The sequence below is a fragment of the Sorex araneus genome, chromosome 7 (assembly GCF_027595985.1).
Source record: "Sorex araneus isolate mSorAra2 chromosome 7, mSorAra2.pri, whole genome shotgun sequence".
Taxonomy (NCBI): domain Eukaryota; kingdom Metazoa; phylum Chordata; class Mammalia; order Eulipotyphla; family Soricidae; genus Sorex; species Sorex araneus.
The window spans coordinates 58,048,981-58,075,104 of record NC_073308.1 but is presented as its reverse complement, the minus strand read 5'-3'; the positions used below and the strand labels follow the sequence as shown (position 1 = coordinate 58,075,104).

General features: G+C 41.0%; 1 protein-coding gene across 1 annotated transcript in view; it reads right to left on the bottom strand.

The window, feature by feature from the left end:
- The window catches only part of DCHS2 (dachsous cadherin-related 2), a 275,427-nt gene that overhangs the window by 119,963 nt on the left and 129,340 nt on the right, over positions 1 to 26,124 (bottom strand). The window contains exons 2-3 of the mRNA XM_055144802.1: positions 19,897 to 20,088; positions 3,349 to 3,580 (exon numbers count right to left, since the gene is read on the bottom strand). Coding sequence (XP_055000777.1) covers positions 3,349 to 3,580; positions 19,897 to 20,088 — 424 coding nt within the window. The remainder of the gene's footprint in view (positions 1 to 3,348; positions 3,581 to 19,896; positions 20,089 to 26,124) is intronic.

Genomic DNA, 26,124 nt, shown 5'->3' with positions numbered 1-26,124 from the left:
ATTTTGAGCAAGGAAAGTTCTTGACTTATAAAAAAAAATCTCAAACCATTGTAAACAATTAATTCCCAGCCAGACACACACCAGTTCAAGTACACTTCACAGGAAAGAATCATTGGCTCTACCTAATGGAGCTGGGTAAGAAGGCAAGCTAACTTTGTAGATAGTATATCCTGGGAAAATTACCGGGTGCTGTAATGAATGTAAAGACTCAAGGGCCAGAACAAAATACACAGGGGGTACTTTCTTTGCATATGGATCTTTTTCTTGCATAAGACCCACCCAGGTTTCATCCCCAACACCCCAGATGGCCTCCCAAGAACCACCAGAAGTCATCCCTGAGAGCAGATCCAGGAGTAAAATCCCCAAATATTAAGTAAAACAACATACAAAAATGCCTTATCCTAGTAGCTGACATCATCATGATCAAGAACAGCCTCATCTTCCTCATAAAGTTTATTAGGGCCATGTTTAGGGGCAGGGGATTTGAGAAGAATTCTAATCTCAGGGCTGGTACAGTGGGTAGGGCATTTGCCTTGTATGCAGTTGACCCGGGTTCGATTCCCAGCTTCCTTTATGGTTCCTTGAGCACCGCTAGGAGTATTTCCTGAGTAAAAAGCCAAAGAACCCCCTGTGCATTGTCTGGTGTGACCCAAAAAGCAAAAAAAGTAAAATAAAATTGTATCTTTAAAAAAAAAAATTCTAATCTCTATGAGATACCTGCACTTCCACGTTCATTGTAGCACTATTCACAATAGCTTACTTGTAAAAACATCCTAATGTGTTTACCCAGAAATGAATGGGTAAAGAAAATGCGATGTACATACAACAGAAACTCCCAGTTAATGAAAGAAAGAAAGTCTATTGCAGATAGAAATAAAAACCAAGAAAGGTTACTTGTGCCTCTACAGTCATAGCAACATTATTATTCACACTAACCAAAACAAGGAATAAACCTAAATGCCCACTGACAGCTGACTGGTTAAAAAAAAAAACTTATGAAACACACACACACAGAGTCACTCAATGACCTGAAATAAAATAAAAGATGACATACCTTTTTATCAATAACACTGATGAACAATAAGATGATCAGGAAATAAATAATGAACTGCGAAGATAAATTACTTCATTCATATGGAGAATATGATCAACTAAAGCAAATGAATGACCAAAAAGCAAGAAAATTAACTCCTAAACTCAGTGCAGTGATGGAGGTTAACAGAGGGAATGGGAGAGGATTGGGGGGGGCAGGTGGGCTTTTGGTGGTGGGATAACAACGACAATTGAAAGGTGACAGGTAAGAATCATGTTACGGACAGATGATAGTAGGAAGCCACATCCCTGAAATCCTATAATATTATAAACCAAGGATGAAACAGTACTTTACAACAAGAACTACAGAACAGCAAGAAACTAGAAGCAGCCTGGGTCTCTAGACTCTGTCCTGGCCTTGAAATGCTTGTGTCCAAAAAACCAAATTTAGCCTATGTTTGCTCAAGAGAAAAGCACACTTCACGTTTTAAAAAGGAGAAAAGAAAAGTCTGCACACTATCTCCTTGAATGAAACAGGAGACTGTTCTGCTGAGTAAAATAAAGCAGTAACAGGACCGATCCCACATAAGAGCAAGGGGAGTCCCGGTGAAAAATGTGAGTATAGAGGTTGTTCACGGGGGTAAGAGGAAAAGGATGATTGGCAAGCAAGCTGCTTATCCAGCAAGAGCAAATTTCAGTTCAGCAGAATAATCTCTGAAGACCAGCTGGACAGTATTGTCCAGTGAACAGCCCTGTATTTTACATTTACCCACTCGTTAAGAAGGCAGATTTTAGGATAAATGTTCTCACCATGATAAAACTACTTTGATTGGGGCCATACCTGGCAGAGCCAAAGGTCACCCGAAGGAAATCTGGTGATGCTCAGAGAGGCATGCAGCCCCGAGGATCAAACTCAGGGCCTCACACATGTTATGCATGTGCTTTATTTTTTGTGGGCAAGAGGGGTTTGGGCAACACCCAGCAATTCTCAGGGGTTACTCCTGGATCTGCCAGGAATTATTCCTGGTGGTGCTCAAAGGACCATATGGGATGCTGGGGATCAAACCCAGGTTGGCTGTGTGCAAGGCAAATGCCCTACCCACTGTGCTATTGCTCTGGCCCTTATAGGCATGTACCCGAGCCATATCCTGACTACCTAGAATTAATTTTGGAAGAAAAGAAATGTAAAAGAAACCTGTACAACCTCATTTTGGAAGCATGGTATGTCTAATGTCTCAACTCATTACAGTGTAACACTGTAGCACTGTAGCACTGTCCTTCCGTTGTTCACCGATTTGCTCGAGTGGGCACCAGTAACATCTCCATGGTGAAACTTGCTATTACTGTTTTTGGCATATCGAATACGCCACGGGTAGCTTGCCAGGCTCTGCTGTGCGGCGGGATACTCTCGGTAGCTTGCCGGGCTCTCCGAGAGGGATGGAGGAATTGAACCCGGGTCGGCCATGTGCAAGGCAAATGCCCTACCCGCTGTGCTATAGCTCCAGTCCGTAACACTGTAATGTTTAGAAAGTTTTGATTTTCCTGTAATCAAACACTCCAGGTATTACTTGGTAAGCAGCCAATAGGAAGCTGAGGGGTAGCCACTTAACTATTGATTATTTCTAAAAGACTCTTTGCCTACTGGACATTAAATATCAAGTTACAAATGGGGAAGCAAAGACCCAAAAAGACCAGGAAAGTAGAAGAAAGGGCCAACCACTAGATGTTCTTACAATGATCTTCTTTTCCTTTGGGGTCCCATTCAGTGATGCTCAGGGGTTACTCCTGGCTCTGCCCTCAGAAATTCTTCCTGGCAGTGTTTGGGGGACCATATGGAATGCCTGGGATCAAACCCAGGTCGACCACGTGCAAGGCAGGCAAACGCCCAACCTGCTGTACTATCGCTCCAGCCCCCTATAATGCTCTTTGCATGGATGTTAAGTATTAACTGAAATCATGCATGCCGTCCCATGAGAGCATGACCATCTATACGGAAGGAAATGACCATTTGCAAATGAACACTATTGGGCAGCTGTTTATCCTAATTTGTTCCCTCAAGTGCTCAGAAACACGTTGCTACATAGGGAGAGCAGCACCACTTTTAAGGCAGGAGACTGAGACTAAAACAGGTTCTAAAACCAGCAGGCAGCAGAGCTGGGCCTCGGCTCCAGTCCCCACCTAACTCTGAAGCCTGGACACTTCCCAGTGATCCCTGCTGCCCTCTGTGAGGCAAAGTGAGTCCCGGTCTCCCAGAGCCAAGGAAAAATCACCTTTGTTCTGCTCTGCGGCAACATCTGCCGCTTGCAGAGAACTTACCTGTGGTGGAGTCGATGGTAAAAAGGGACGAGAGGTCTCCAGGCACGAGCTCATAAGTCACTGTCCCGTAGACCCCAGAGTCCCTGTCAGTGGCAAAGACATTGATGATCTCAGTGCCAGGCTGGGTCTGGCCACTGATGCTGGTCCCGTAGGTGTCTGGGTTAAACACGGGCTCATTGTCATTCACGTCCTCCACCTCCACACGCACAAAGGCCTGGGCACTCAGCCCTCCCTGTTGAATGAATGAGAAGCGATTATAAATGGATCCATCTCTCCTGACCCGGGCGATGCAGAAATATTGGACCAGATCCCAGAATCAACTATGAAAACAACACATATATTTATATTCCTTTTACTGTTAACCTTGAGATCTGTTTCCTTAGAGTGGTGTGCTGATTCTTGAATCTGAATGAGGTCATATTAAAAGGGGGAGGGGGAACTCTTATGAGATATTGATTTCAGAATTGAGGTCAAAGTTATTCAAGGAACATTGTCCTCATGGCCAAATAGAAGGGGGGGGGGAAATCACTTTTTCTTCTAGGGTGATTTTTTTTGTCTGCTTCGAAGCAGGGGTAATGGAGGACTGGCAAGGAATGCAATATTAGGAACATTCATCAGAAACTTCACCAAGAAGGTGTCATTTGAATCATGACTGTTCTATAAGAGAGAGCAAGAAAGACTTCAGTTACCTAGAGAAAAAGCTTGTCAAAGAGCAAAAAGAGTTTGGCAAAGGTCCAGAAGTAGGGCCAGGTCAGGGAGGGCTCTGGGAATACCCAAAAGGTAAGGGCTGTGCCTTACTGAAAGTTGTATGTGTGCGTGTGCATGTGCACGCACTGTGCTTTTCTTTGCTTTTTTTTTAAATTAAAGAACTGATTTACAATGTGATTGATTGCTGAGGCTTAGGTATATAACATTCAGCACCAATCTTACCACCAATGTCAACTTTCGTCCATCAGTGTTCCCAAGTACAATCAATAGAGTCAACAGGTAGGTCAGACTATCAGACTATAGTGGGTAGGGCGCTTGCCTTGCATGTGGCCAACCTGGGTTCAATTCCCAGCACTACATGTGGTTCCCCAAGTCACCAGGAATGATTTACTGAGCGCAGAGCCAAAAGAGGGCCCTGAGCACAGTAAGTGTGGCCCAAGAATCAGAGGGAGGGATGGAGGGAGGGGGAGAGAGAGAGACAGAGACAGTAAGACAGAGAGACAGAGAAGTAGCTTGCTTTGACTTCAGCTCCTGATGTTCTGGCTGTTCAGAACCCAATGAAGGATGCGGAGCAGGGTGACAGTACAGAGAGGGGGCTATTTTCCCTCATGTCATCAGGAGTGTCAGTGCAATGAAGGTGCTGACCCTAAATATTGGGGGCCAGACTCATTTTGGAATTCTGACCACCCCCACCCTCTGCACAGTCTAGAAAGGTAACACAATGAATGCATGATGAAGTGGGGAGTGCACCCCAGAACATCCACGTCATGTTGCTTCTTTCCAGAACCAGAGATGGGGAGAGAATTCAACAGAAGAAAATAATCCTCCGCTATTTCTAGTTTTCTCCACGACACATGTGTTCCCACTTTGCCGCACCATTTTCCATTGCTCTTTGGTACATTTTGATCCTTTCATCTCTGACAAAAATCCTTGGGAAGTCACAACAGCCTGGGTTTTCTCACTCACTTACCCTCCCCCTGCCCACTTTTCACAAAGATTTTTTTCTGTTGTGGTAGGCAGGCAGGCAGGAAAGGGGAAGATGGTGACGTCTAACTCTTATTCCCTGTGAAAACAGCTTTGGCTGGAGTCGGGGGCGCAGGCCAGCTGCTGAGCACAAGATGAGGGGCACAAAGACAGGGAGAGGATGGCAGGAAGCTCACTGGGGATTCGAAAATGACTGTGAGGTCTCATGTATCCCAGGCCTGGGGGCAGGTTTAAATAAATAAGTAAATAAATGGGGAAGTACATCTTTAAAAATAGAGTGATTTCTGGGGCTGGAGAGATAGTACAGCAGGTGAGACACTTGCCTTGCACACATCTCACCTGGGTTTGAGCCCCTGCAGCCCACGGGGTCCCCTGAGCCATGCCAGGGGTAATTTCTGAGTGCAGAGCCAAGAGTAAACCCAGAGAATCACTGGGTGTGACTCAAAAACTAAAATAAATAAATAAATAAATTTTTAAAAAGGAAAAGAAAAAGAAAAAGTGTGATTTTTTTTCTATGTTCTGAAATTGGACTGGAGCGATAGCACAGTAGGTTGGGTGTTTGCCTTGCACCCTGGCCAAACTGGGTTCGATTCCTCTACCCCTCTCAGAGAGCCCGGCAAGCTACTGAGAGTATCTCGCCCGCACAGCAGAGCCTGGCAAGCTCCCTGTGGTGTATTCGATATGTCAAAAACATAACAAGTCTCACAATGGAGACGTTACTGGTGCCCGCTCGAGCAAATCGATGAGCAACGGGATGACAGTGACAGTGACAGTGACACTTTCTGAAATTGAAGAAAGTGCCAGGGCCAGCCAGTTACCCAGAAGAACAGGATAAATGAGGGGTCTCCAGAACGGCTGGCAGTGCCAGGGGCCGGCATCTGTCCAGCACCCGCAGTTCTTCAGCGTGCAGGAGCTGATCCCCATGTCCCTGGGGCAGAGTGGAGCAGGAGGACACTGAAGACTGCTGAGTTTTTTTTCCCCTTCTGCTTAATTACTCTCCAGTGATTGGTTAAGCAAATTGGAGGATGTGGTGGTGCTTGGGTCCTGCAGTGCCAGGGACTCCTGGAGCCCGGCTGGCAGTGTCCAGCGATCTCCAGCACTGCACCTGCCTGTACGCAGAGAGCCACGTGATGCTGAGGGCCAACCTGGAGTTGACCACAAGGAAGACCTGTGCCTTAAGCTCTGTACTGGCCCTCTGGCCCCCAGGTTGATCCAACGCAGGAAGAACACACTGAACACCACGGAACAGATGCCGACTGTTCCTCAGTTGGCCTTTCCCCCTTCCTTTCTTCTTGTACCTCAATTTCAAGATGTCCCTTATGTGGCACAGGAAAGCAGATGGTGAGAAAGCAAGGATGGTGTGAAGAGCCAACCCATCTCCAGGCAGTGACACTGAGATCAAATTCCCAGACTGTCTGTGAGGATCCTAAATCCAGTGATGCTATCAAAGACGGGCACAGTGATAGAGGGAAAGTGAAAGGGTTAGAGCACAGAGCAGGAAGTCACAGTGTTAGCGGTATTGCAAATCACAGAACCTCAATCAAGAAGAAGTAAATCAATTTTACAAAACAGAAGAGCCTGGAGAGATAGTACAGCAGATAAGGCAATTACCTTGTCCACAGAAACATGGGTTCAATCCCCAACACCCCCTATGCTCCCCTGAGCACCCCCCGGAGTGATTTCTGAGCACAGAGCCACAAGTAAGCCTTGAGCACCACTCAAGGTGTTGGCCCAAAACAAAACCCAATAAGACTCAATAAATAAATTTTGTAAAAAATATGCTCCAGAAATTTAATAACAGCTACAAAGTAAAAACAAACAAACAAACACAGGGGCTGGAGCAATAGCACAGCGGGTAGGGCGTTTGCCTTACATGCAGCTGACCAGGGTTTGATTCCCAGCATCCCATATGGTTATCTGAGCACCACCAGGGGTAATTCCTGAGTGCAGAGTCAGGAGTAACCCCTGCGCATCACCAGGTGTGACCCCCAATTCAAAAAAAACAAACAAATAAAACAAAACAAAACAAAAAAACACAGTTTCTGTCACACTGTAGGAGGGGTAAGCATTCATTCATATTGGTAGAGAATCCTAAGAGGGAGAAATTAGTCAAAACCCTTGATAGTTTCACAGAATTAAGTTTAAATGCTAATGATGATAGATTTATCCTTATATCAGAATATTTCATCAGTAAAAGTATGATATGTATACTCTCAGTCTACTTACTATTTTACATTTACTATTTAAATTTCATATATTAAAACAGCCTAAGTATCCTTTGATGGTGGACTGTATAAAGGAGATGCGGTACATCTACACAAAGACATAAATCAAGGATAAAATACTTGTCATGAGCAATAATATGGAAGGCCTTCTAGACGATATTCAAGAAAATAATTCAGAAGGAGAAAGATAAATACCAAGTCATCTCTGTCATACGCAGAATACAAACAAAATCACACACACAGACACACACACAATTTTAATTCTTACAATAGTGTGTGGTTATCAGAGCAGAAGAGCAGAAGGGGAAGGAAGGCTGTCTGGAACAGATTGAATGGGATGGTGGTAGGCAGAAACTGAGTCTCCGGTGGTGAGTAGTTAGTACAAATTTATTGAGGTGTGAATCTCAACATGTGAAACTTAGTGGTATAAACTATTGTTACTTTGATTAAACATATAATAAAATAATTTCTCTCATAAGAAAGTTGGGGAAAAATGTAACAACCCAATGGGTTTTCTTCACCAGGACTCCCCGAAGTACCTTCCCCATGCACATTTCTAGCAGCCATGAGCTAAAAGTGCTCCATATTCTTATCTGACCACAGAACCCTCGTCAGAGGGAGAATCTTGGGAGACAAGAATTCCACACAGCCGAGCATGGGGAATGTTAATCTAAGGATCCTCTCTCCATTCCTCATATTTATTATGTCTCAGACTTCTGTCTCCAAACTTTTATGACATGCTCAAGCAAAGACTGAGACAGAGCAAGCCAGAGAGGCTGTTTCCAAATTCCTAGTCCTGATAGACTGTGATAATAATTGTTTGTTATTTTGTTTTGAATTAATTTGCACAGCAACAGATAACTTACATAACTCCTAAATTTCTTGCGGGAATATTTTTAACTCTTTCTTACCCTCTTCCTTTCCACCAAAAGCCGTGGCTCCTTTTAATATCATCTTAAATCACTTGATTTTGTTAATTATTGTTATAAAAACTCTTATCTGACATCAATCCCCTTTAAGACTTGCTATGAAAGGTGAGAGTCATTGGGAAAGTTCCAGATTGGAGAGCATTTGGTATTAGAGTCTGGAAGTTGTCTTGGGAATCTTCTGATATGGAAAATTTTCTGCTGTCATGTCTACTTGTGTACTTTGTCTTTGCCCACTTTCCATTCTTCCTGTTTGTGCTTTATAGGACTTCTGAATCGCAGACTATTAATAACTACCCTTCATGTCTCAGTTCCTGTGGGCTGTGGTTTCCTTTGTCAATGTATTCTAACCTACAGTTTGTGATGCCATGAGCAAAGGTGATGGGAAACGAAAGTCCAGGGGGGAAATGGTGAGATGTGATAGTGCCAAAGGTAAGAGAAGGCACAGCCAAAGAATAATTCCTGGTTCCCTGAGAAGTTGAAGAAAATGAAAATAAATAAGTAGTCCCAGAATGCGGTACTACAAAAATTACATTCTTAAAAGCAGTTTTATTAGAGCTGTTTGGGAAAAAAAAAGATCAAAGGAAGATTGAAAATGAGAAACAGAAACAACAATTTCAAGTCGATTTGCTGTGAAAAGATGGAAGAGAAATAAAATGGGTTTCCTAAAAGGTATATGGAATCCAAAGAAGGCTTTCATTTAATACAAAAACTATAATTATACCTTTCAGGCTTGTGGAAGACACTCAACAGAATTTGAGAAAATCATTATAGAAAATAACACAGTAGGTAGAGTGTTTGCCTTGCATGTGGCCGACCTGGGTTTGATTCCTCCATTCCTCTCGGAGAGCCCAGCATGCTAATGAGAGTACCCTGTCCGCATGGCAGAGCCTGGCAAGCTACCTGTGGCATATTCAATATGCCAAAAACAGTAACAACAAGTGTCACCATGGAGATGTTACTGGTGCCCACTCGATGCCCACTGGTGCAAATCGATGAACAACGAGATGACAGTGCTACAGTGCATTATGGAAAAAATAACCTTTTAAAAGCTGGTATGGCTAGAGCTCTAGTCAGTATAGAGATTATGATGCCAACAGGAACATCTTGACTAGGATGATAGAGAGAAAAGAAAGATAAAAATGTTTATCAAAATATAGCACCAAAAAGATTTCAGACACAGTGCAATCACTGGGAATGATCCATGGAATGAGAAAGTCAAGGAATTGAATGGTTATGATGTCAGATAATTTCATAAATAGGTAGTGAGGTCTCCAAGATGGGCCACAGAAGGACAGCTAGAGCTGATATAGTTTGAAGGTCCTACGTGTAAAGCAGGTGGTCATGAAAGCCACCGGGAAAGAGTGTTCACAGTATGACAATCTGAATTTATAAGCAAAGTGTGGTGGGTTTTTTTCTGTCTGTTTAATTTTTAAAAGCTATTATAGTTAAGACAATATGGCTGCAACAGTGCTAACACTTAAAATATTGATGCAGAATGTGATTTCCTAAGTCTACTGGAGGTGGTTTACTGCACTCTTCTACCACCAACTGTCCATGACCCTGTAACATAGTCCCTGTGTCACTTTTGGTCTATCTTCACCATCCCACTGTTTGGTCACTAGTTTCCTAGCCCAAGGCCAGGGTTTGTAATTACTCAATACTAGTTTTGGATGAAGAAAGGCATAAGAATGATTTGGATGCTGTAAAGGATGACGAGGAAAGCAACCACCTCCACACCTCTCTACTGACTTGTGATTAACAGGATAGGGGCTTCTCTGTAAAACAGCTGGAGAGGAATTGGTATCCCGAGGGGCAGCCTGTTTTAATCAGGGAGCAAAGATGAAGGAGCAGTCAGACACCAGCTTGAGTTAATAAGGAAGTTTGCTAAATGGTGAGCCTTGCGTTCCAGCAGGCATGATAGAAGAGTTTAGTAGGGAAGATGGGGTGGAGAAAAGATTGATTCAAATTAAAGGCTGAAAGAGCAGGATGGGGATAAGATAAGTGACTTAGAGGCTTAAATTTCTGGAGATAAAGATGAGCTATAGAGGCCTCTGAAAACATCTTCAGGTTAATCCTGGTAGTATATTAAAGAAAGCAATAGATTTGAGATATAGCACAGATTTTTTTTCTATAAAAGTGGGTAACCTGACAATGGATACTTCCTGAAACTGGGATGGGGAGCTGGTGATCAGTGAACAATAAAATAGAAATAACACACATGGAAAAATTAGGTGATATATAATCTATTAAAATTAAAATGATTGTGTTCTAAATTTCAGTTATATAAGAGCATTAAGTTCCTAGACCGAGTGATTAATGGCTAATCTGGTGATTATGCTAAATAATAATATGTTATATGCTTGAAATTTGCTGAGAGCAATATAGTCTCCGCACTCACTATGTGATGTGATTAATATGTTCATTAATTTGATTGTGGTCATCATTTACCAATATATTCACACATACTAAGCATCACACTGTAGACTTTGGACACATACAACTTTTGTTTTCAATTACACACATATCTTCTCAATTCAGTTAAATTGAGGGAAGATTAAAAAAGAAGTAAGGGTATCTTTTACTCAACAAGTTTTCTTCCAGAGATTTATCTGCATTGCACACAAACTGTGTAGCCTCTAGAGCCAACTTTTATCATGAATATATATATAATGGCAAAGGCTAAGTCAATTTATTTTCTATATTGCTCATCTGATACAATCCTCCCCTAAGCCTGGAATGGTGAGATAGAGCTGAAATGGCTTTATCTCAGACACATATTTCAGCTTTGAAACTCAACCTGTCGCAAAAAATAGAGATAGAATGTTAATAAACATATATATTGAAAAAGATTCATTTGGTGGAAATAAATAAAATAGAAAATTAGATATAAGCATAATAAAATTAAATTATGGAGGTTTATTGTGAAAAAGCACTCAATTTCCAATGTAATCCAATTATTTGTTTCCATTATACAATTTTATAGCATCTTCACGGTTTCTATGTATGAGATAAATAACATCAGCAGTAGCAGCAAAAACAGATTATTTCAGTAAGTAATACTAGTAGAATTGGAGAAGTCATTGAGCTAAAAATATACTGACAGTCATCACAAGGATAAATAGAGCATCCCCCCCAAAAGCCCAGAACATCTAGCCATTTTATAAGAAAAATTCATCTATTGACAGAGAAAAATATCTTAGTCACCACCAGCAAATGAGTTCACAGCAATTTTCTTCCACAGAGCTTTCATGACATACATTAGAAAGAGAAAATATCAGAGGTAAAAGCCATCGATGGTCAATGCCATTATATCAAGCTGAAGGTCTTCTCTCAAGGTGCAGTTCATTGTTTCAAACAAATTAATTATGGCCTAGAATCCAGCACCTCAACCCTAAATAATCTAATCTGAGTTCATTTATTTTTTAGATTCAGTCTCAAATCCTTTTAGAGCACAGTTTACAGAGGCATTATCAACAACGTTCCCTTCATCTTTGGCAACCTCTCTGATGAAGACCAAACACTCCTAGTATATAATGCACAACATAATTATGAAAGAAAAGAATGCACATTTCATAATATAGAAGTGCACATTTATCAAGAAGGAACGTATGAAGGTTATGCAGGCAGCAGAATAAATCATGACCTAATATCTGCCTACAGTTTTTTTCTCTCTCTTATCCCTCCTCCTCCTAAGCTAACTCTTATTTCCTTTCCACTGACCCCAGTGGGCTGACATACCTCTTATCCTGGTACCTTTGAGTTGAACAAACTGCTTTTGCAATTGCAATTGTCTCCTTACCAATAACTAAATAACAAAACCTGTATAAACCAGTCTGAGTACAAATCACCAACAACTCTATTAAAAGCATACCATACCACATACTTGTTGTAAGTACCACATTATGTTAATGTGATCGATGATCATAAGACACTTTCAAAGGGTCTTTATGATTCGAACCCTCTATTAAAAGTAACAGATACTACTGTTGCAAGAAAATCCCAGTCAGGGTCAAACTGTTGGTCCATATCCAGGGTCTTTTGAAAATATTACAAGCTTGTGAGAGCAAAATGATTACGCATTCAGTTAATACTGTAGAATCATCTGCTTCTGTAGGTCAGCATTTGGAATTTCTCTGACAGTAAAATTTCTTTTTTTTTTTGGCTTTTTGGGTCACACCCAAAAATGGTGTGACCACGCACAGGGGTAATTCCTGGTTTAACACTCAGGAATTACTCCTAGTGGTGCTCAGGGGACCATATGGGATGCTGGGAATCAAATCCATGTCGGCTTCGTGCAAAAGCAAACGCCCTACCTGCTGTACTATCGCTCCAGCCCCTCTGACAGTAACATTTCAATTTGAATAATATAGGGTTATATATAGAACTAGCTGCTGCCTTTTTTCCTCCCCAATGAACAATTAAACCTATTACTATGTAAAATATTTCATTTAAAATATTATACATGGTCCAGAGAGATAGTACAGCTGGCAAGGTGTGAGCCTTGCACACGACTGACTCAGATTTGCTCCCCAGCACCCCCAAGTCCTGGCAGAAGTGATCTCTGAGTGCAGAGCCAGGAGTAAGCCCTGAGTACCAACAGTGAGGACCACAGTCAAGAAGTAAATAAGTGAAAAGATTGTGAAATCCAAACATGATAAATAATTTTTTAATGAAGCATATTCTTTAAAAATACAATAAAACCCAGACAGGGTGCAAGGCAGCTTCCGTCTGGGCCAGGGCTGGGATAAGGCTGAGATCCCCAAACAAAAGACCTAGACATCAAGTATCTATGGAAAAGATATCCCAATTTTGGTTTGGTTTGATTTGGTTTGGTTTGGCTTGGGTGCCACACCCAGCAGTGCTCAGGGTCTGCTACTGGCTCTGTGCTCAATGTCATTCTTCTCAGTACTTGGGGGACCACGTGCAGTGCTGGGATTCAACCAGGGTCAGAAGTATATGATGCAACTGTTTTGACTCCTGTGCTATTTCTCCAGTCCCGATGGATGTTCTTGCTCTGAGAAAACTAAGCTATGGAGTGCTTCACTGGAGGGCTTCCTTTCTGTGCAACAAGGAGAGTTTACCAAGGAATGCACAGATTCACCATATATAGTGCCGGCTTAGTTCATACCTCTTACATTTGGCTCGGGCTGTCCTATCAAAATAACATAAAGCAGGTGGAATATTAAGAACAAAAATTTATTTCTCACAGTTCTGAAAACGCAAGATCAGGGCGCTGACATAATCAGGTACAAGCCCTGGTTCAGGATTGTTTATCACAGGTGCGATGCTGTGGCCTCACATGCAGACGTGAAGGAGCAGCCGAGCACAGTAAGGCCTCTCCTATAAGAGCACTAATCCCATTAATGAGAGTCCATCATTGTGACTTCATTGCTTTCCAAGAACCCCTTTATAATACTATCACCTGGGTATCAGAGTATTAGCATATGAACCTGGATTTTGGGGAACCACAAATACTCTTCCCAAGGCAGTCATTAACCTGGAGATCATCTTTTCTTTGAAAAACATGCCTACCATCTGCTGGTAATCATATACTTAGTAATCCTGGAAATAAAATAATTTGTCTGGGGGAAATGTGTCCCTTTGTTCAGTGGGGAAAGCTTTGTGAGGGCAGGATGGTGTGGATAAGGATGCACTTGAACACAAAGGCTGCTAAGTGGAAGGGAAAGAAAATTTACAAAATTTGTAGAGTCGCTTTAATGTAAAAATGGAAAGATTTATGATAATATATGAGTATTGTATTTTATCTTTATTGAGGTGATAATGCATTATAATATAGCTTAACTTTAAGGTTTATATAAAAACAAAATAATAACCAATAAGCATATGGAAAAGTGCCAGTTATATATCAGTATCAGGCAAACACAAAATAAAACGACAATTAAGCATCACTTCACGCTGTGAAAATGGCATATATATTTTTTAAAAACCCTGAAAACAACAAATATTGGTGGGTATGTGATGATAAAGTGGTACTGTCACCTGGTCCAGCCTCTATGGCATACAACATGGAGATTTCTCAAATAAAATAAATAGAAATAGAGCTTCCACATGACCCAGCTATCCCAGTTTTAGCTAGAGACACACGCATACTATGTTCACTGCACTCTTAGTACATTACCCAGGATGCGGGAACAACTCAAATGTCCAACAACAGATGAACAAAGAAAGAAGTAGTGGAAGATATACATAATAAAATACTACAAAGCCACTAGGAAAACTGAAGACATGTAGTTTGCAGTAATTTGGGTAGAAAAGGAGAGTAACATGCTGAGTGAAATAAGCCAGAAGCCTAAGGACAAATAAATGATGATCTCACTCATCTGTGTTAGAGATTAAAAAATCATGACTATGGAATATATTATCAATAATAAACTTCAAAGACTAGAGCACAGACCTGAGAGTGCTAATTAAAGAGAAGGGAGTGAGCGGGATGAGTAAACTGCCAGGAAGTAGCATGGGATCATGAGCGGAAGGTCTCTAGCACATGGGTGTAACAGTAACAGTCTGCACTAAAATCAGAATTATCAATTAGCAAGTGATGGGGGTAGGTGCGGAGGGAAGGAACACTGGACCAGAGTAGACAGAGGGACGGGGGGAAAGTCATGGACACTGGATGGCAGGGATGAACAGTTTCTTTGTGCACCAACACCAGAAACATGAGCAATAATCTAACCCTATACCCTAAGCTACAATATAATACTTATAAGTAAGTCTATTACATTTTCCAGCTTAAGTTTGGAGGGGAAAAGTTTAAGGTGGACACATTAGACTGTGATATCTGTCTATACCACACATCTAGCTCCTAGTTAACACCATACAATTGACCCACTTTACCTGTTGCAATGCCAGGGGGTGGGGACCCTGGAATGATGGAGTTACCAGGGTCACCTCCTAGGAATGGGGGCCTCTAAGATCACACGGACTGTGCTACACTCATTTATTTGGGGAGGCTTTTTCCTCCTGTAACCACCATTTTACTGCCAGAATATAAAGGCTGTTAGCGATTATTTGCTCCTTTGCTTCAGTATCTTTATTTTCTCCTTACAAGTTAAGTCATGTTATTTGCTATTTTCTATCTAAATTATTTCACTTAGCATAAAATAATTAGACAGTTAGAGCAACCATAATGTTGTCATCATCATCATCATCATCATCATCATCATCATCATCATCATCATCATCCCGTTGACCGTCAAATTTCTCAAGCGGTCTCAGTAACGCCTCCATTTGTCCTAGCCCTGAGATTTTAGAAGCCTCTCTTTACTCGTCCTTTCCAATGGTGCCATAACAGCAAAAAGACAAGAGATGAGTAAAGGCATAGAAAAAAGGAAACCTTGGACTTTTGGTGGGAATGCAAACTGGCAGAGCTGCTCTGAAAACAGCACGGGGATCTCAAAAACTAATTACAAAAACTAGTCCTTTGCTGATGGCTAGGATGTGCTCGGACAGATGTTAAGGTGTGAAGCTGTATGTCTAAGACTTACACAGTGCTAGGAACCAGGGTGGTTGAGTTAAAAAAGGGAGGCAGGGGAGGGAAATATATCATCAACTATTGTATTTGGGGGTATTAAAATATTTTTCTTTTCTTTTTATTCCTCTGCCAATGCTCCTCATGAAAGCACTACTTTTAGAGGTTAAATAGTTGGCAGCGGAACAAGATCAGGATGTCCAGAAATAAATTCGCATGTATTCACATTTTGGCAATGGTGATATGTCAGTATAGTGAGGGAAGAATGATCAGTTCAATAAATGTTTCTAGGCCAACTAAATGGAACTTGGGAACACTGGTGGAGGAACGTTGACACTGGTGGTGGATATGGTGCTAATGTAATATTCTATGTCTAAAATTCAACTATGAATAACTTTGTAAATCATAGTACTTTAATGTTAAAAAAATTAAAATAGTATTTACAATAACACAATCAAGTTTTTGGAAGAACACAAAAGTTAACACCTTCTGGCACGGAACTAAGCAATCTAGTAAAAACAGAGATCAACAAATGGGACTACATTAAACTAAAAAGCTTCTGCACCGCAAGAGATACATTGACCAGAATCCAAAGACTATCCACAGAATGGGAAAGGATATTTACACAATACCCATCAGATAAGGGGTTGATATCAATGGTATATAAAGCACTGGTTGAACTCTACAAGAAGAAAACATCCAACCCCATCAAAAAATGGGGCGAAGAAATGAACAGAAACTTTACCAAGGAAGAAATACGAATGGCCAAAAGGCACATGAAAAAGTGCTCTGCATCACTAATCATCAGAGAGATGTAGATCAAAACAACCATGAGATACCACCTCACACCACAGAGACTAGCACACATCCAAAAGAACAAAAGCAACCGCTGTTGGAGAGGATGTGGGGAGAAAGGGACCCTTCTTCACTGCTGGTGGGAATGCCGACTGGTTCAGCCCTTCTGGAAAACAATTTGGACGATTCTCAAAAAATTAGATATTGAATTCCCATTTGACCCAGCAATACCACTGCTGGGAATATATCCCAGAGAGGCAAAAAAGTACAATCGAAACAACATCTGCACATGTATGTTCATCGCAGCACTGTTTACAATAGCCAGAATCTGGAAAAAACCTGAATGCCCCAGAACGGATGACTGGTTGAGGAAACTTTGGTACATCTATACAATGGAATACTATGCAGCTGTTAGAAAAAAGGAGGTCAAGAATTTTGTAGTTAAGTGGATGGGCATGAAAAGTTTCATGCTGAGTGAAATGAGTCAGGAAGAGAGAGACAGACATAGAAAGATTGCCCTCATCTATGGTATATAGAATAACAGAGTGGGAGACTATCACCCAAGAACTGTAGAAATAAGTACCAGGAGGTTGACTCCATGGCTTCGAGGCTGGCCTCACGTTCCAGGGAAAGGGCAACTCAGAGAAGCGATCACCAACTACATTGTAGTCGAAGGCCATGTGGGGGAAGGGAGTTGCGGGCTGAATGAGGGCTAGAGACTGAGCACAGCGGCCACTCAACACCTTTATTGCAAACCACAACAGCTAATTAGAGAGAGAGAACAGAAGGGAATGCCTTGCCACAGTGGCAGGGTGGGGTAGGGGGGAGATGGGATTGGGGAGGGTGAGAGGGACGCTGGGTTTACGGGTGGTGGAGAATGGGCACTGGTGAAGGGATGGGTTCCCGAACTTTGTATGAGGGAAGTATAAGCACAAAAGTGTATAAATCTGTAACTGTACCCTCACGGTGATTCTCTAATTAAAAATAAATAAAATTAAAAAAAAAAAAAGTTAACACCTTCATTTTCCTATGGTAAGCATTCTTCAGAAGGGACACAGAGTATAAAGGGATACAAATTAATGGATTACCTTGGCTGGCATAAAGAACTTCTATTACTCAAAGAATATCATCAAATAAACAGGCAAGTCACAGAATTAAAGAAGATATATATGTAATAAATATATACAACAGAGGGTTGGCATGTTAAAATGTAAAGAAAATAAATTAATAGTCAATATAATAGAAAAAAGGTAAATTATGGATACTTCACAAGTTATACAAATATCTAATAAACATATATTTAAGTTATCAATGCATTAGTCATCAAGGAGACACAAAGCAAACCCCCCAATGTGATATATATTACAGCTACCATAACTGTTATAATTAAGCCATTAAATATTGTGTACTGGGAAGGATATGAAGCATGTGAAATCCGCATACTCTTTTGGCAGAAGTATAAATTGGCACAATAATTTGGAAAAGTTCAGTTTTCTACTCCTAAATGTATTCTCAGTAGAAACATTCACATTTGTTCACCAAATTGCCTAGTTTTAAATGTTAGTAGAAGCATCATTATTTTAATACAAAATGTAGAACACCAACAGATAGAATATTAAATAGAACAAACACATAAGAAAGAACAATAGATACATATAACAGTACAAGTGAGTCTCACAAATAATGTTTAACAAAAGAGCACATAAAATGTATATTGTCTGAATCCACCGACTAAATGTTTTTCAAAGGGCAGGTCACGTTTGGGGTAAAAAGTCAATGGAGTGTAGTGGGGAAAGGAGAGTGAGAGCAAAAGGCAAGAGGAGGGCTGCAAGGTGCTGGTGGTGCCTCTCCGTGAACTTCCATAATGTGTCTATTTTGTAAAAATCCACTGAATTGTATTCTTATATGTGTATTTTGTGAAAGCATTTTGTTCAGCAATTTAAGTTTACAATAAAAAAAATTCCAAACACATTGAGTCCAATCTCCTTCCATCTAGGATGGATCAATAAATATATCTGCAAGCATTGCCTGAGCAACATATAAAAACATCAAACACTTGGGGCTGGAGTGATAGCATAGCGGGTAGGGCGTTTGCCTTGCACACGGCCGACCCGGGTTCAAATCCCAGCATCCCATATGGTCCCCCGAGCACCGCCAGGAGTAATTCCTGAGTACAGAGCCAGGAGTAACCCCTGTGCATCGCCGGGTGTGACCCCCCCAAAAAAAATCAAACACTTATAAGCCAGAAAACCTTAATCTTGGGGGAATTTTTCAGAAACTTTAGCGCATAGCTAAAATTCTAACTTATTATCCTAAAAACTGATAAAGAGAAATAACCAACCAAGACTTTTTCAACATGAATCACATTTCACAGTAATCAAATAGTTGATGAAAGAATGTTCTTTTTCATTGAAGAATTCCAGAGAAGAATGTAAAAGGATTACTGGAATACAAAATTCAGCATATCACAAGCCCTAGTGAAATAATGACATATGTCTGCTGGTCAGGAAGAAGTTCAAGGTACCATTTAAAGGCACCCTAAACTGATCAACTGTCTGATTTTAACTCCAGCTAGTAACAAACATGATGGGAGGACACGCTCAGTGGACCTCACAGAATCTGCTGTCTTTAGAATGTGGGCAAAATTTAAGGAAAATCTTAAGGACAAATGACCTTCTTTTTTAAAGAATTTGTCAGGAGAAAAAGTAAGAGAATGGGAGAATCTGCCTGTCATAGATTGAAACTTTATGTATTTAGCAATCAAATCAATTGTAAATCAAGATTTACAAATTAAATTGTAAATCTTGATTTACAATTTAAATACCAGCTACTAAAAGACAGTTTTAGATATTCCCAAATATTGCATATGGTATGGATATTAGATACCATTAAAGAATCTTCTTGCATGCATTAAGTCATGTTTTTAACAGATAATAAAAGAAATGATCTGTTAAGAATATTATTAAATTAGTTAAAGATGAAATGATATAATGTCTGGTAGCTCTTTCAAACTATGCCAGCAAAGGAAAAAGGTTTGTGTGAAATAAGTCGGGGCTGGAGCGATAGCACAGCAGGTAGGACATTTGCCTTGCATGCGGCCAACCTGAGTTCTATTCCTTCGCTCCTCTCAGAGAGTCTGGCAAGCTACCGAGAGTATCTCACCCTCACGGCAGAGCCTGGCAAGCTACTAGTGGTGTATTCAATATGCCAAAAACAGTAACAAGTCTCACAATGGAGACGTTACTGGTGCCCACTCGAGCAAATTGATGAGCAACGGGGTGACAGTGATGAAATAAGTCGGCCAGGTATTGACAGTATTCAGATCTCTTTGCTGAGTACATAGTTCACTTATGTGTGGGTGTGTGTTTATAGGTTGTGTGTGTATCTCTGTGTGTGTTTCAACTTTATAGGTACTTACCCCATCTTTAGCTTTCACCAAGAGATCATAAGTGGCAGGGTCCCTTTCCCTGTCGATATCTTGAGAAACACAGATTTGCCCATCATGCAGGTCAATCAGGAACGCTCGAGGTGCTGCATAGCTTTGGAATCCCTCATAAAGGAAATACTCAATAAGGCCATAAAGTCCTGTGTCTGCATCTGAGGCTTTAACCTGTCAAGAAAGGAAATAGGCCAGTGAGGGGACAGAAATGCCAGCGCTGCTTTCCAGTGGATCATGAATCACTCATGCTTAACCAAACCGAGTAATCTCTAGCTCTTCACACGGAGTGGGCTTTGGCCTTCCTCTCCCACTTCCTATGACACTGCACCACACTGTTCCCCCAGTTTGTGACGTCTCCTTTTTACACCACTTTGCCCATTAATACACAAGGGCTTTCTGGAAGTTTGAGTTCTGTTGGGGCTCAGATGTTTATTTTGTTTCTTATGCTTCTCACCATATTCAAACGAGCTCATCCACCTTCAAGGGTTTAGAAGCACTCTTGGGTTATCAGTTGATAACCTACTTGTTGATTTCTTCATATACCTAAGCTCCTGGGCTGGAGCGACAGCACAGCGGGTAGGCTGTTTGCCTTGCATGCGGCATACCTGGGTTCGATTCCTCCGTCCCTTTCAGAGAGCCTGGCAAGCTACCGAGGGCATCCCACAGCACAGCAGAGCCTGACAAGCTACCCATGGCGTATTTGATATGCAAAAAAATGTAACAACAAGTCTCACAATGGAGATGTTACCAGTGCCTGCTCGAGCAAATCAATGAACAACGGGATGACAGTGCTACAGTGACAGTGATACCTAAACTCCTGGGTGCTGTGCTCACCACTCCACCCGCCCTTCCAGCACAGCCTGGAAAATAGAGAAATCAAAGCAATGACTAGCAAGATAACTACTAAATCAGCCCCCCCCCCAGACAGAATTCCCTCTTAAGTACGACATCTGAGCTTCCTGGGCCAAGCTTACTTCCAGAAGAAAACCTAGCAGGGTCCTGTATAGACACACACACACAGAGTACATGGTAGAGGCCCCGGGCCCAGGGTACATGGAGGAAAAAATCCAGCCTATGCCCTATTTGCCAAGTCAGGCAAACTGACAGGGAGCTGTGAATTCTGGGGGTGGGGTGGGGAAGACCCCTTGCTTTGGACTATAAATACCTTTTATGCTGGTGCTCTTTCTGTGCCTGGTAGAAAAGATGAAGCAATTAGAATTAAGAAAATACTTAACTTGCACTAGTCCCTAGAGTATTCAGTAAGAGCCTAGGTACATAGAAATGAAAGGGAAATGTTGAGCTCCTAGGCTCAGTATCTTTCTCTTTTGTGTTGAAGAGAGAGGAGGGTGGCTTTTGGGGTCACACTTGGCTATGCTCAGGGGTTACTCCTGACTCTGCACTCCAGAGTTGCCCCTGGCGGTGCTCAGGGGACCATATGGGATGCCAGGGAATCAAACCTGGGTCAGGCACATGCAAGGCAAACACCCTACCCACTGTACTATCGCCCTGGCTCCCCTCAATATTTTTTGATTTGCAACCTAACTAATAGTAAACAACTACATAGATTCTACATGGTTTTGGTTTCTTTTGTAGCTCTGTGCTCAAGGATAACTCCTGGCCAGGTGCTCGGGGACCATATAGAAAGCCGGGGATAGAGCCTAGGTGAGCCCCAGCAAGGCAGGTGCCTACCTGCTATGGACCCAGAATTTACAATATTTACAAAAATATTTCAAAGGAAGATCAACCAAAAAAGAACAAAAAGAAAAAGAAGGGGGAAAAAAGAGAAACAACTATTAGAGAAAATTGATTTCTAAATACTTAATATATCCCGTTCTTGGTTATGTAGAATAAACTAATACATTATTTTGCAGATGAGAAATGTCAGGTTCACACACCCAAAGAAAGAGAAAACTCAGTGTGGTTCAAATCTAGACACATATATAGCAAAAGGCATGCTCCTAGTCACTATACACTACAGCCTCCATGATATTAGCCTTTGTCATTTTCCTCTCTATAAAATGTAAAAACAAAATATTCAGCTGCTCCAACCTTCTGATGAAGAACTTGCCCGAATGCATGTAACACCATTCTAAGTTAATGATTTATCACATTTGCATGCAGCCTTCTCACCGGAATATAATTAACCTGAAGAAAGCCAATTACAGTGATGCCCATTCTCTTAAATCTTAGCTGACGCCTGTATTCCACATGGTCAGTTTCAACCTGAGTTCCATAAAGTAGACAAATAAAGTGAAGACAAGTGGAAATAAGTGGGGACTAAGCAGATTAATTCAGAAAGTTCAACTTCCAACTAATAGACATTCCAGAAAATGAACTTCAGAAGAGAACAGAGAAAAATGATAAAAAGGAAGGGCGACTCTCACTGTAGTAAATAAAACAGGCAGAGGTGAAGCCCCCAAAGTCACTCTGATAAAGGAGGAGATTGCAGAAGCAGCATTTTGGTCTTTAATTGCCTCAGTTAAGAAACTCATTTAAGATACCCGTAGCTCATATTTTCACTAGACAGTACCAGTACATTGGTATCAACCTAATTTACAGGGAGATTAGAAAGTATACTGTTCACGAAAGTATTTGGTGGTTATTAATCATTTCTGCCACAATAACTGCTTTCCTATGAAAATAAGCATATTAAGATTAGTTTGGGCTACAGGCAGCTTTTATGAACATAGTAAATATTAAAGGTATCCAGAAAAAGCTGCCTGATGCTATCCTACTATAGCTTTAGTTCTAACATTCTTACAAATTTCAGCATGTACTTAAATGTAGATATAAAAAGATATTTTTATCAGGGCTTAAAAAATGTAGGAGCTGTACTGTAATTCATATGCCTCAAAAATGAAAACCAACCAATAGCGTGTCAATAACTAAAATGCTCAAGAAATGCTCCTCATGGAGATCCCATGCAGGAAGGGAGATGCGTGCTGAAAGTAGACTAGAGACTGAACACAATGGCCACTCAATACCCCTATTGCAAGCCACAACACCCAATTGGAGATAGAGAGATCAAAAGGGAATACCCTGCCACCGAGGCAGGGTGGGGTGGAGGGGAGATGGGATTGGGGGATGGGAGGGATACTGGGTTTATTTGTGGTGGAGGATGGGCACTGGTGGAGGGATGTATTTGCGAACATTGTATGGGGGAAAAACAAGCTCAAAAATGTGTGAATCTGTATCTGTACCCTCATGGTGATTCACTAATTAAAGAATAAAATAAATTTAAAAAAAAGAAATGCTCTTCATCCCATTTTCTTTCTTTGGATGACCCTAATGTGATAGGAATGAAGAATTCATTTGGAGGTTGTCTAACCCAGTGGTCTGAGCCTGGTTGATGAGGGACAAGTTTGCCCCCCGCCACCCGAGAATTTGTCAGCAATGTCGGTGATATTTTGAGATTCGCAAATAGGAAGGGGCTGCTACTGGGACCAGGAGCTGAAGTAGAGTTCCTGTTCATCATCCTACAATGCCAGGATAGAACCACACAAAAGACTATGGTCTGGGCAAAAAATGTAAACTTAGAACCCCTGCACTTGATCAAACTTACCAACAAGTAATATTTTCCCTTGAACACTCTCTTTAAATTTTTAGTGATGACACGGGTCTTTAAATTTATCTTTGTTCTCATCTATCTCATATTCTCTGGAAGAATTATTCATCCTGTACAACAAACATAATTGTGAGTTATTCTTCTCATCAGATGGGCTGAACCAGGAAATCCACAAATTTCCCCACTACAAAGAACTAAATTCCAAGTACTTTTGGTCTATTCCATTCTGACAGCTGTTAATGATTTAGTAGCCTCTAGTTCCCAAAGACACCAAATATATGTCCTAAAACCATATGGCATTCTCAATAATTTTGGCTTGATTGGGAGATAAAGACAATAAACTTTAAATTCTGAAATTCATTTTTAGCATTTTAATAGCACATATTAGCAAGTAATTTGGTTTATATAGAACAAATTTCCTTATTTCCAATTTCAAGACGTTTTTCTCATCTGGACTTTTTGGCAAAGCAAAATATAGAAGGAATCAAAAGTGGGATAAGAGTACTGATCTCAATTTATGTTAGCAGTTTATGTTCTTTCAAATCATAAAAAGGATGGATTGTTCCCAGTTATTTTTTATTCAACTCCCTACTTGCTAATCTGGGACAGCATACTCTATCTACTAATATTTGGTCTTGATCCCTGCAGTTAATATCACTTTCTTACTGTCTAAATTTTCCAATATCCATTGACCTGTACATAAACTTTTCCTAGTTTCAATAACAGAAAGCAGAAATAGCTTTGTCAAAGTTTCCAGAGAACATGCGATTTGCAAATAAGTTCAGTGGGTGCTTTCTTCAAAGATAGCTGCTTCAATCCAGGCACCTTATCAGAATCTATCATCACTATATTGCAGTGCTAAATTATGAATCTAGAGGAGATCTCAGGAGAATAATCTACTCCACGGGTGAAATTAATGCCATCCCTATATTCTTCATGGTGATTTCAACTTACTTGCTTTATATAAACCAAAATAAATGTGATTTTGCCTTTGAGCTTACGATGACTCTGAAGTGCTCGCCCATAATCTCCTCTTTCAAAAATTTAATGGTGATATTATTAAAATGCAGCATGCTACTATGCTATTAATGTCTCCCTGGTTCCACTAGGAGCTTTCTAGGGAGAAAGTTACTACTTCTGTCATACTAACATCTAGATAAGGATACTTCCATGTGATACCAATATCTAGATAAGGATTTGTCCATGTGATGCTGCCATACAGACGGACAAATTGAGAACACTGACTCACGCACACAGAATTGTATGCTCTAGAAGTCTGCTCATCGACAATTAGAAAAGTTTGATAGGGGTGACCTTCCCAGTTATTCACGTTACTGAGAACCAAAATCCCAAAGCCAACAGAAGCTCACAAGGTAACAACATATTAAAAGAAACATTTTTACATCACATCATTGAATTCTTTGACATGTCTAAAACAACCTCAGAGCCCAGTTTTTAGAATGGGCAACAAAACAGGGAACTCCCAAGAGTAAATGGCTACACTTTATATGAAATGAAAATAAATTAACCCAGTTTAATTATTTTCTCATTATGATAGTCACATTTTATATTATCATTAGCACAACAAGTAGTTGATTTTGTCTCTTCACAATAAAGGACCTCAAATAGAAAGATGAAAAGAAGAGACAGAGCACAGAATAATTTTTTCCATTTCATGTGCTTGGACAACCACTGATACTACAACTAAAAGAATTATAATCTCTCAGTGGAGGGCCGGAGCAATAGCATAGCGGGTAGGGCATCTGCCTTGCACGCGGCCGACCCAGGTTCGATTCCCGGCATCCCATATGGTCCCCCAAGCACTTCCAGGAGTAATTCCTGAGTGCAAAGCCAGGAGTAACCCCTGAGCATTGCTGGGTGTGACCCCCCCAAAAAAATAATCTCTCAGTGGAAGTTGGACTCAGCATTTGGGGTCATACAGCTACTTGGATGCCACTCTCTGGATGCAAATTTGTCAAGTTCGCCAAAGTGTCTTATCAACCACTAGTATTCATCAAGTCACATCAGGAATCGTCCAGCAACCAGCTACCTGGAGACTCAACTCCTTAGGGAAACGCTTCATAAGCTGCCTGGCTCTGCCTCTCCTCCCACGTCTCCATGGACTCCCTTTTGTTTCCCCTCCTGGGTCTGTGTTCTCAACACCAAAGTGCCACAAAACTCGGGACCACTTCTCTCTTCAGTTCATATTCATTGCCCCCAGAGGGCACAACAGGGCACCCTGACTTTTAACCTCCACTCCTCACCTCACCTTCTTCCCCCAACACATATATGCACAAAGATATGTTCGCATCCTAAATCCTGGAACCCATGGGCATGGCCTCTTATGACTATAGGAGGATATGTGTGTATACATATACATAGATATGTAATATATACACACATATATACATATATGTAATACACACATACACACACATATATATGGGTTGGAAGAGCCTGGCAAGCTCCCCGTGGTGTATTTGACCTGTCAAATACAGTAACAATAACAGGTCTCATTCCCCTGATCCTGAAAAGAGCCTCCAATCATTGAGAAAAATGAGCAAGGAGAGGCTGCTAAAATCTCAGGGCTGGGACAAATGGAGACATTACTGGCACCCACTCAAATCATTCTATGAACAACA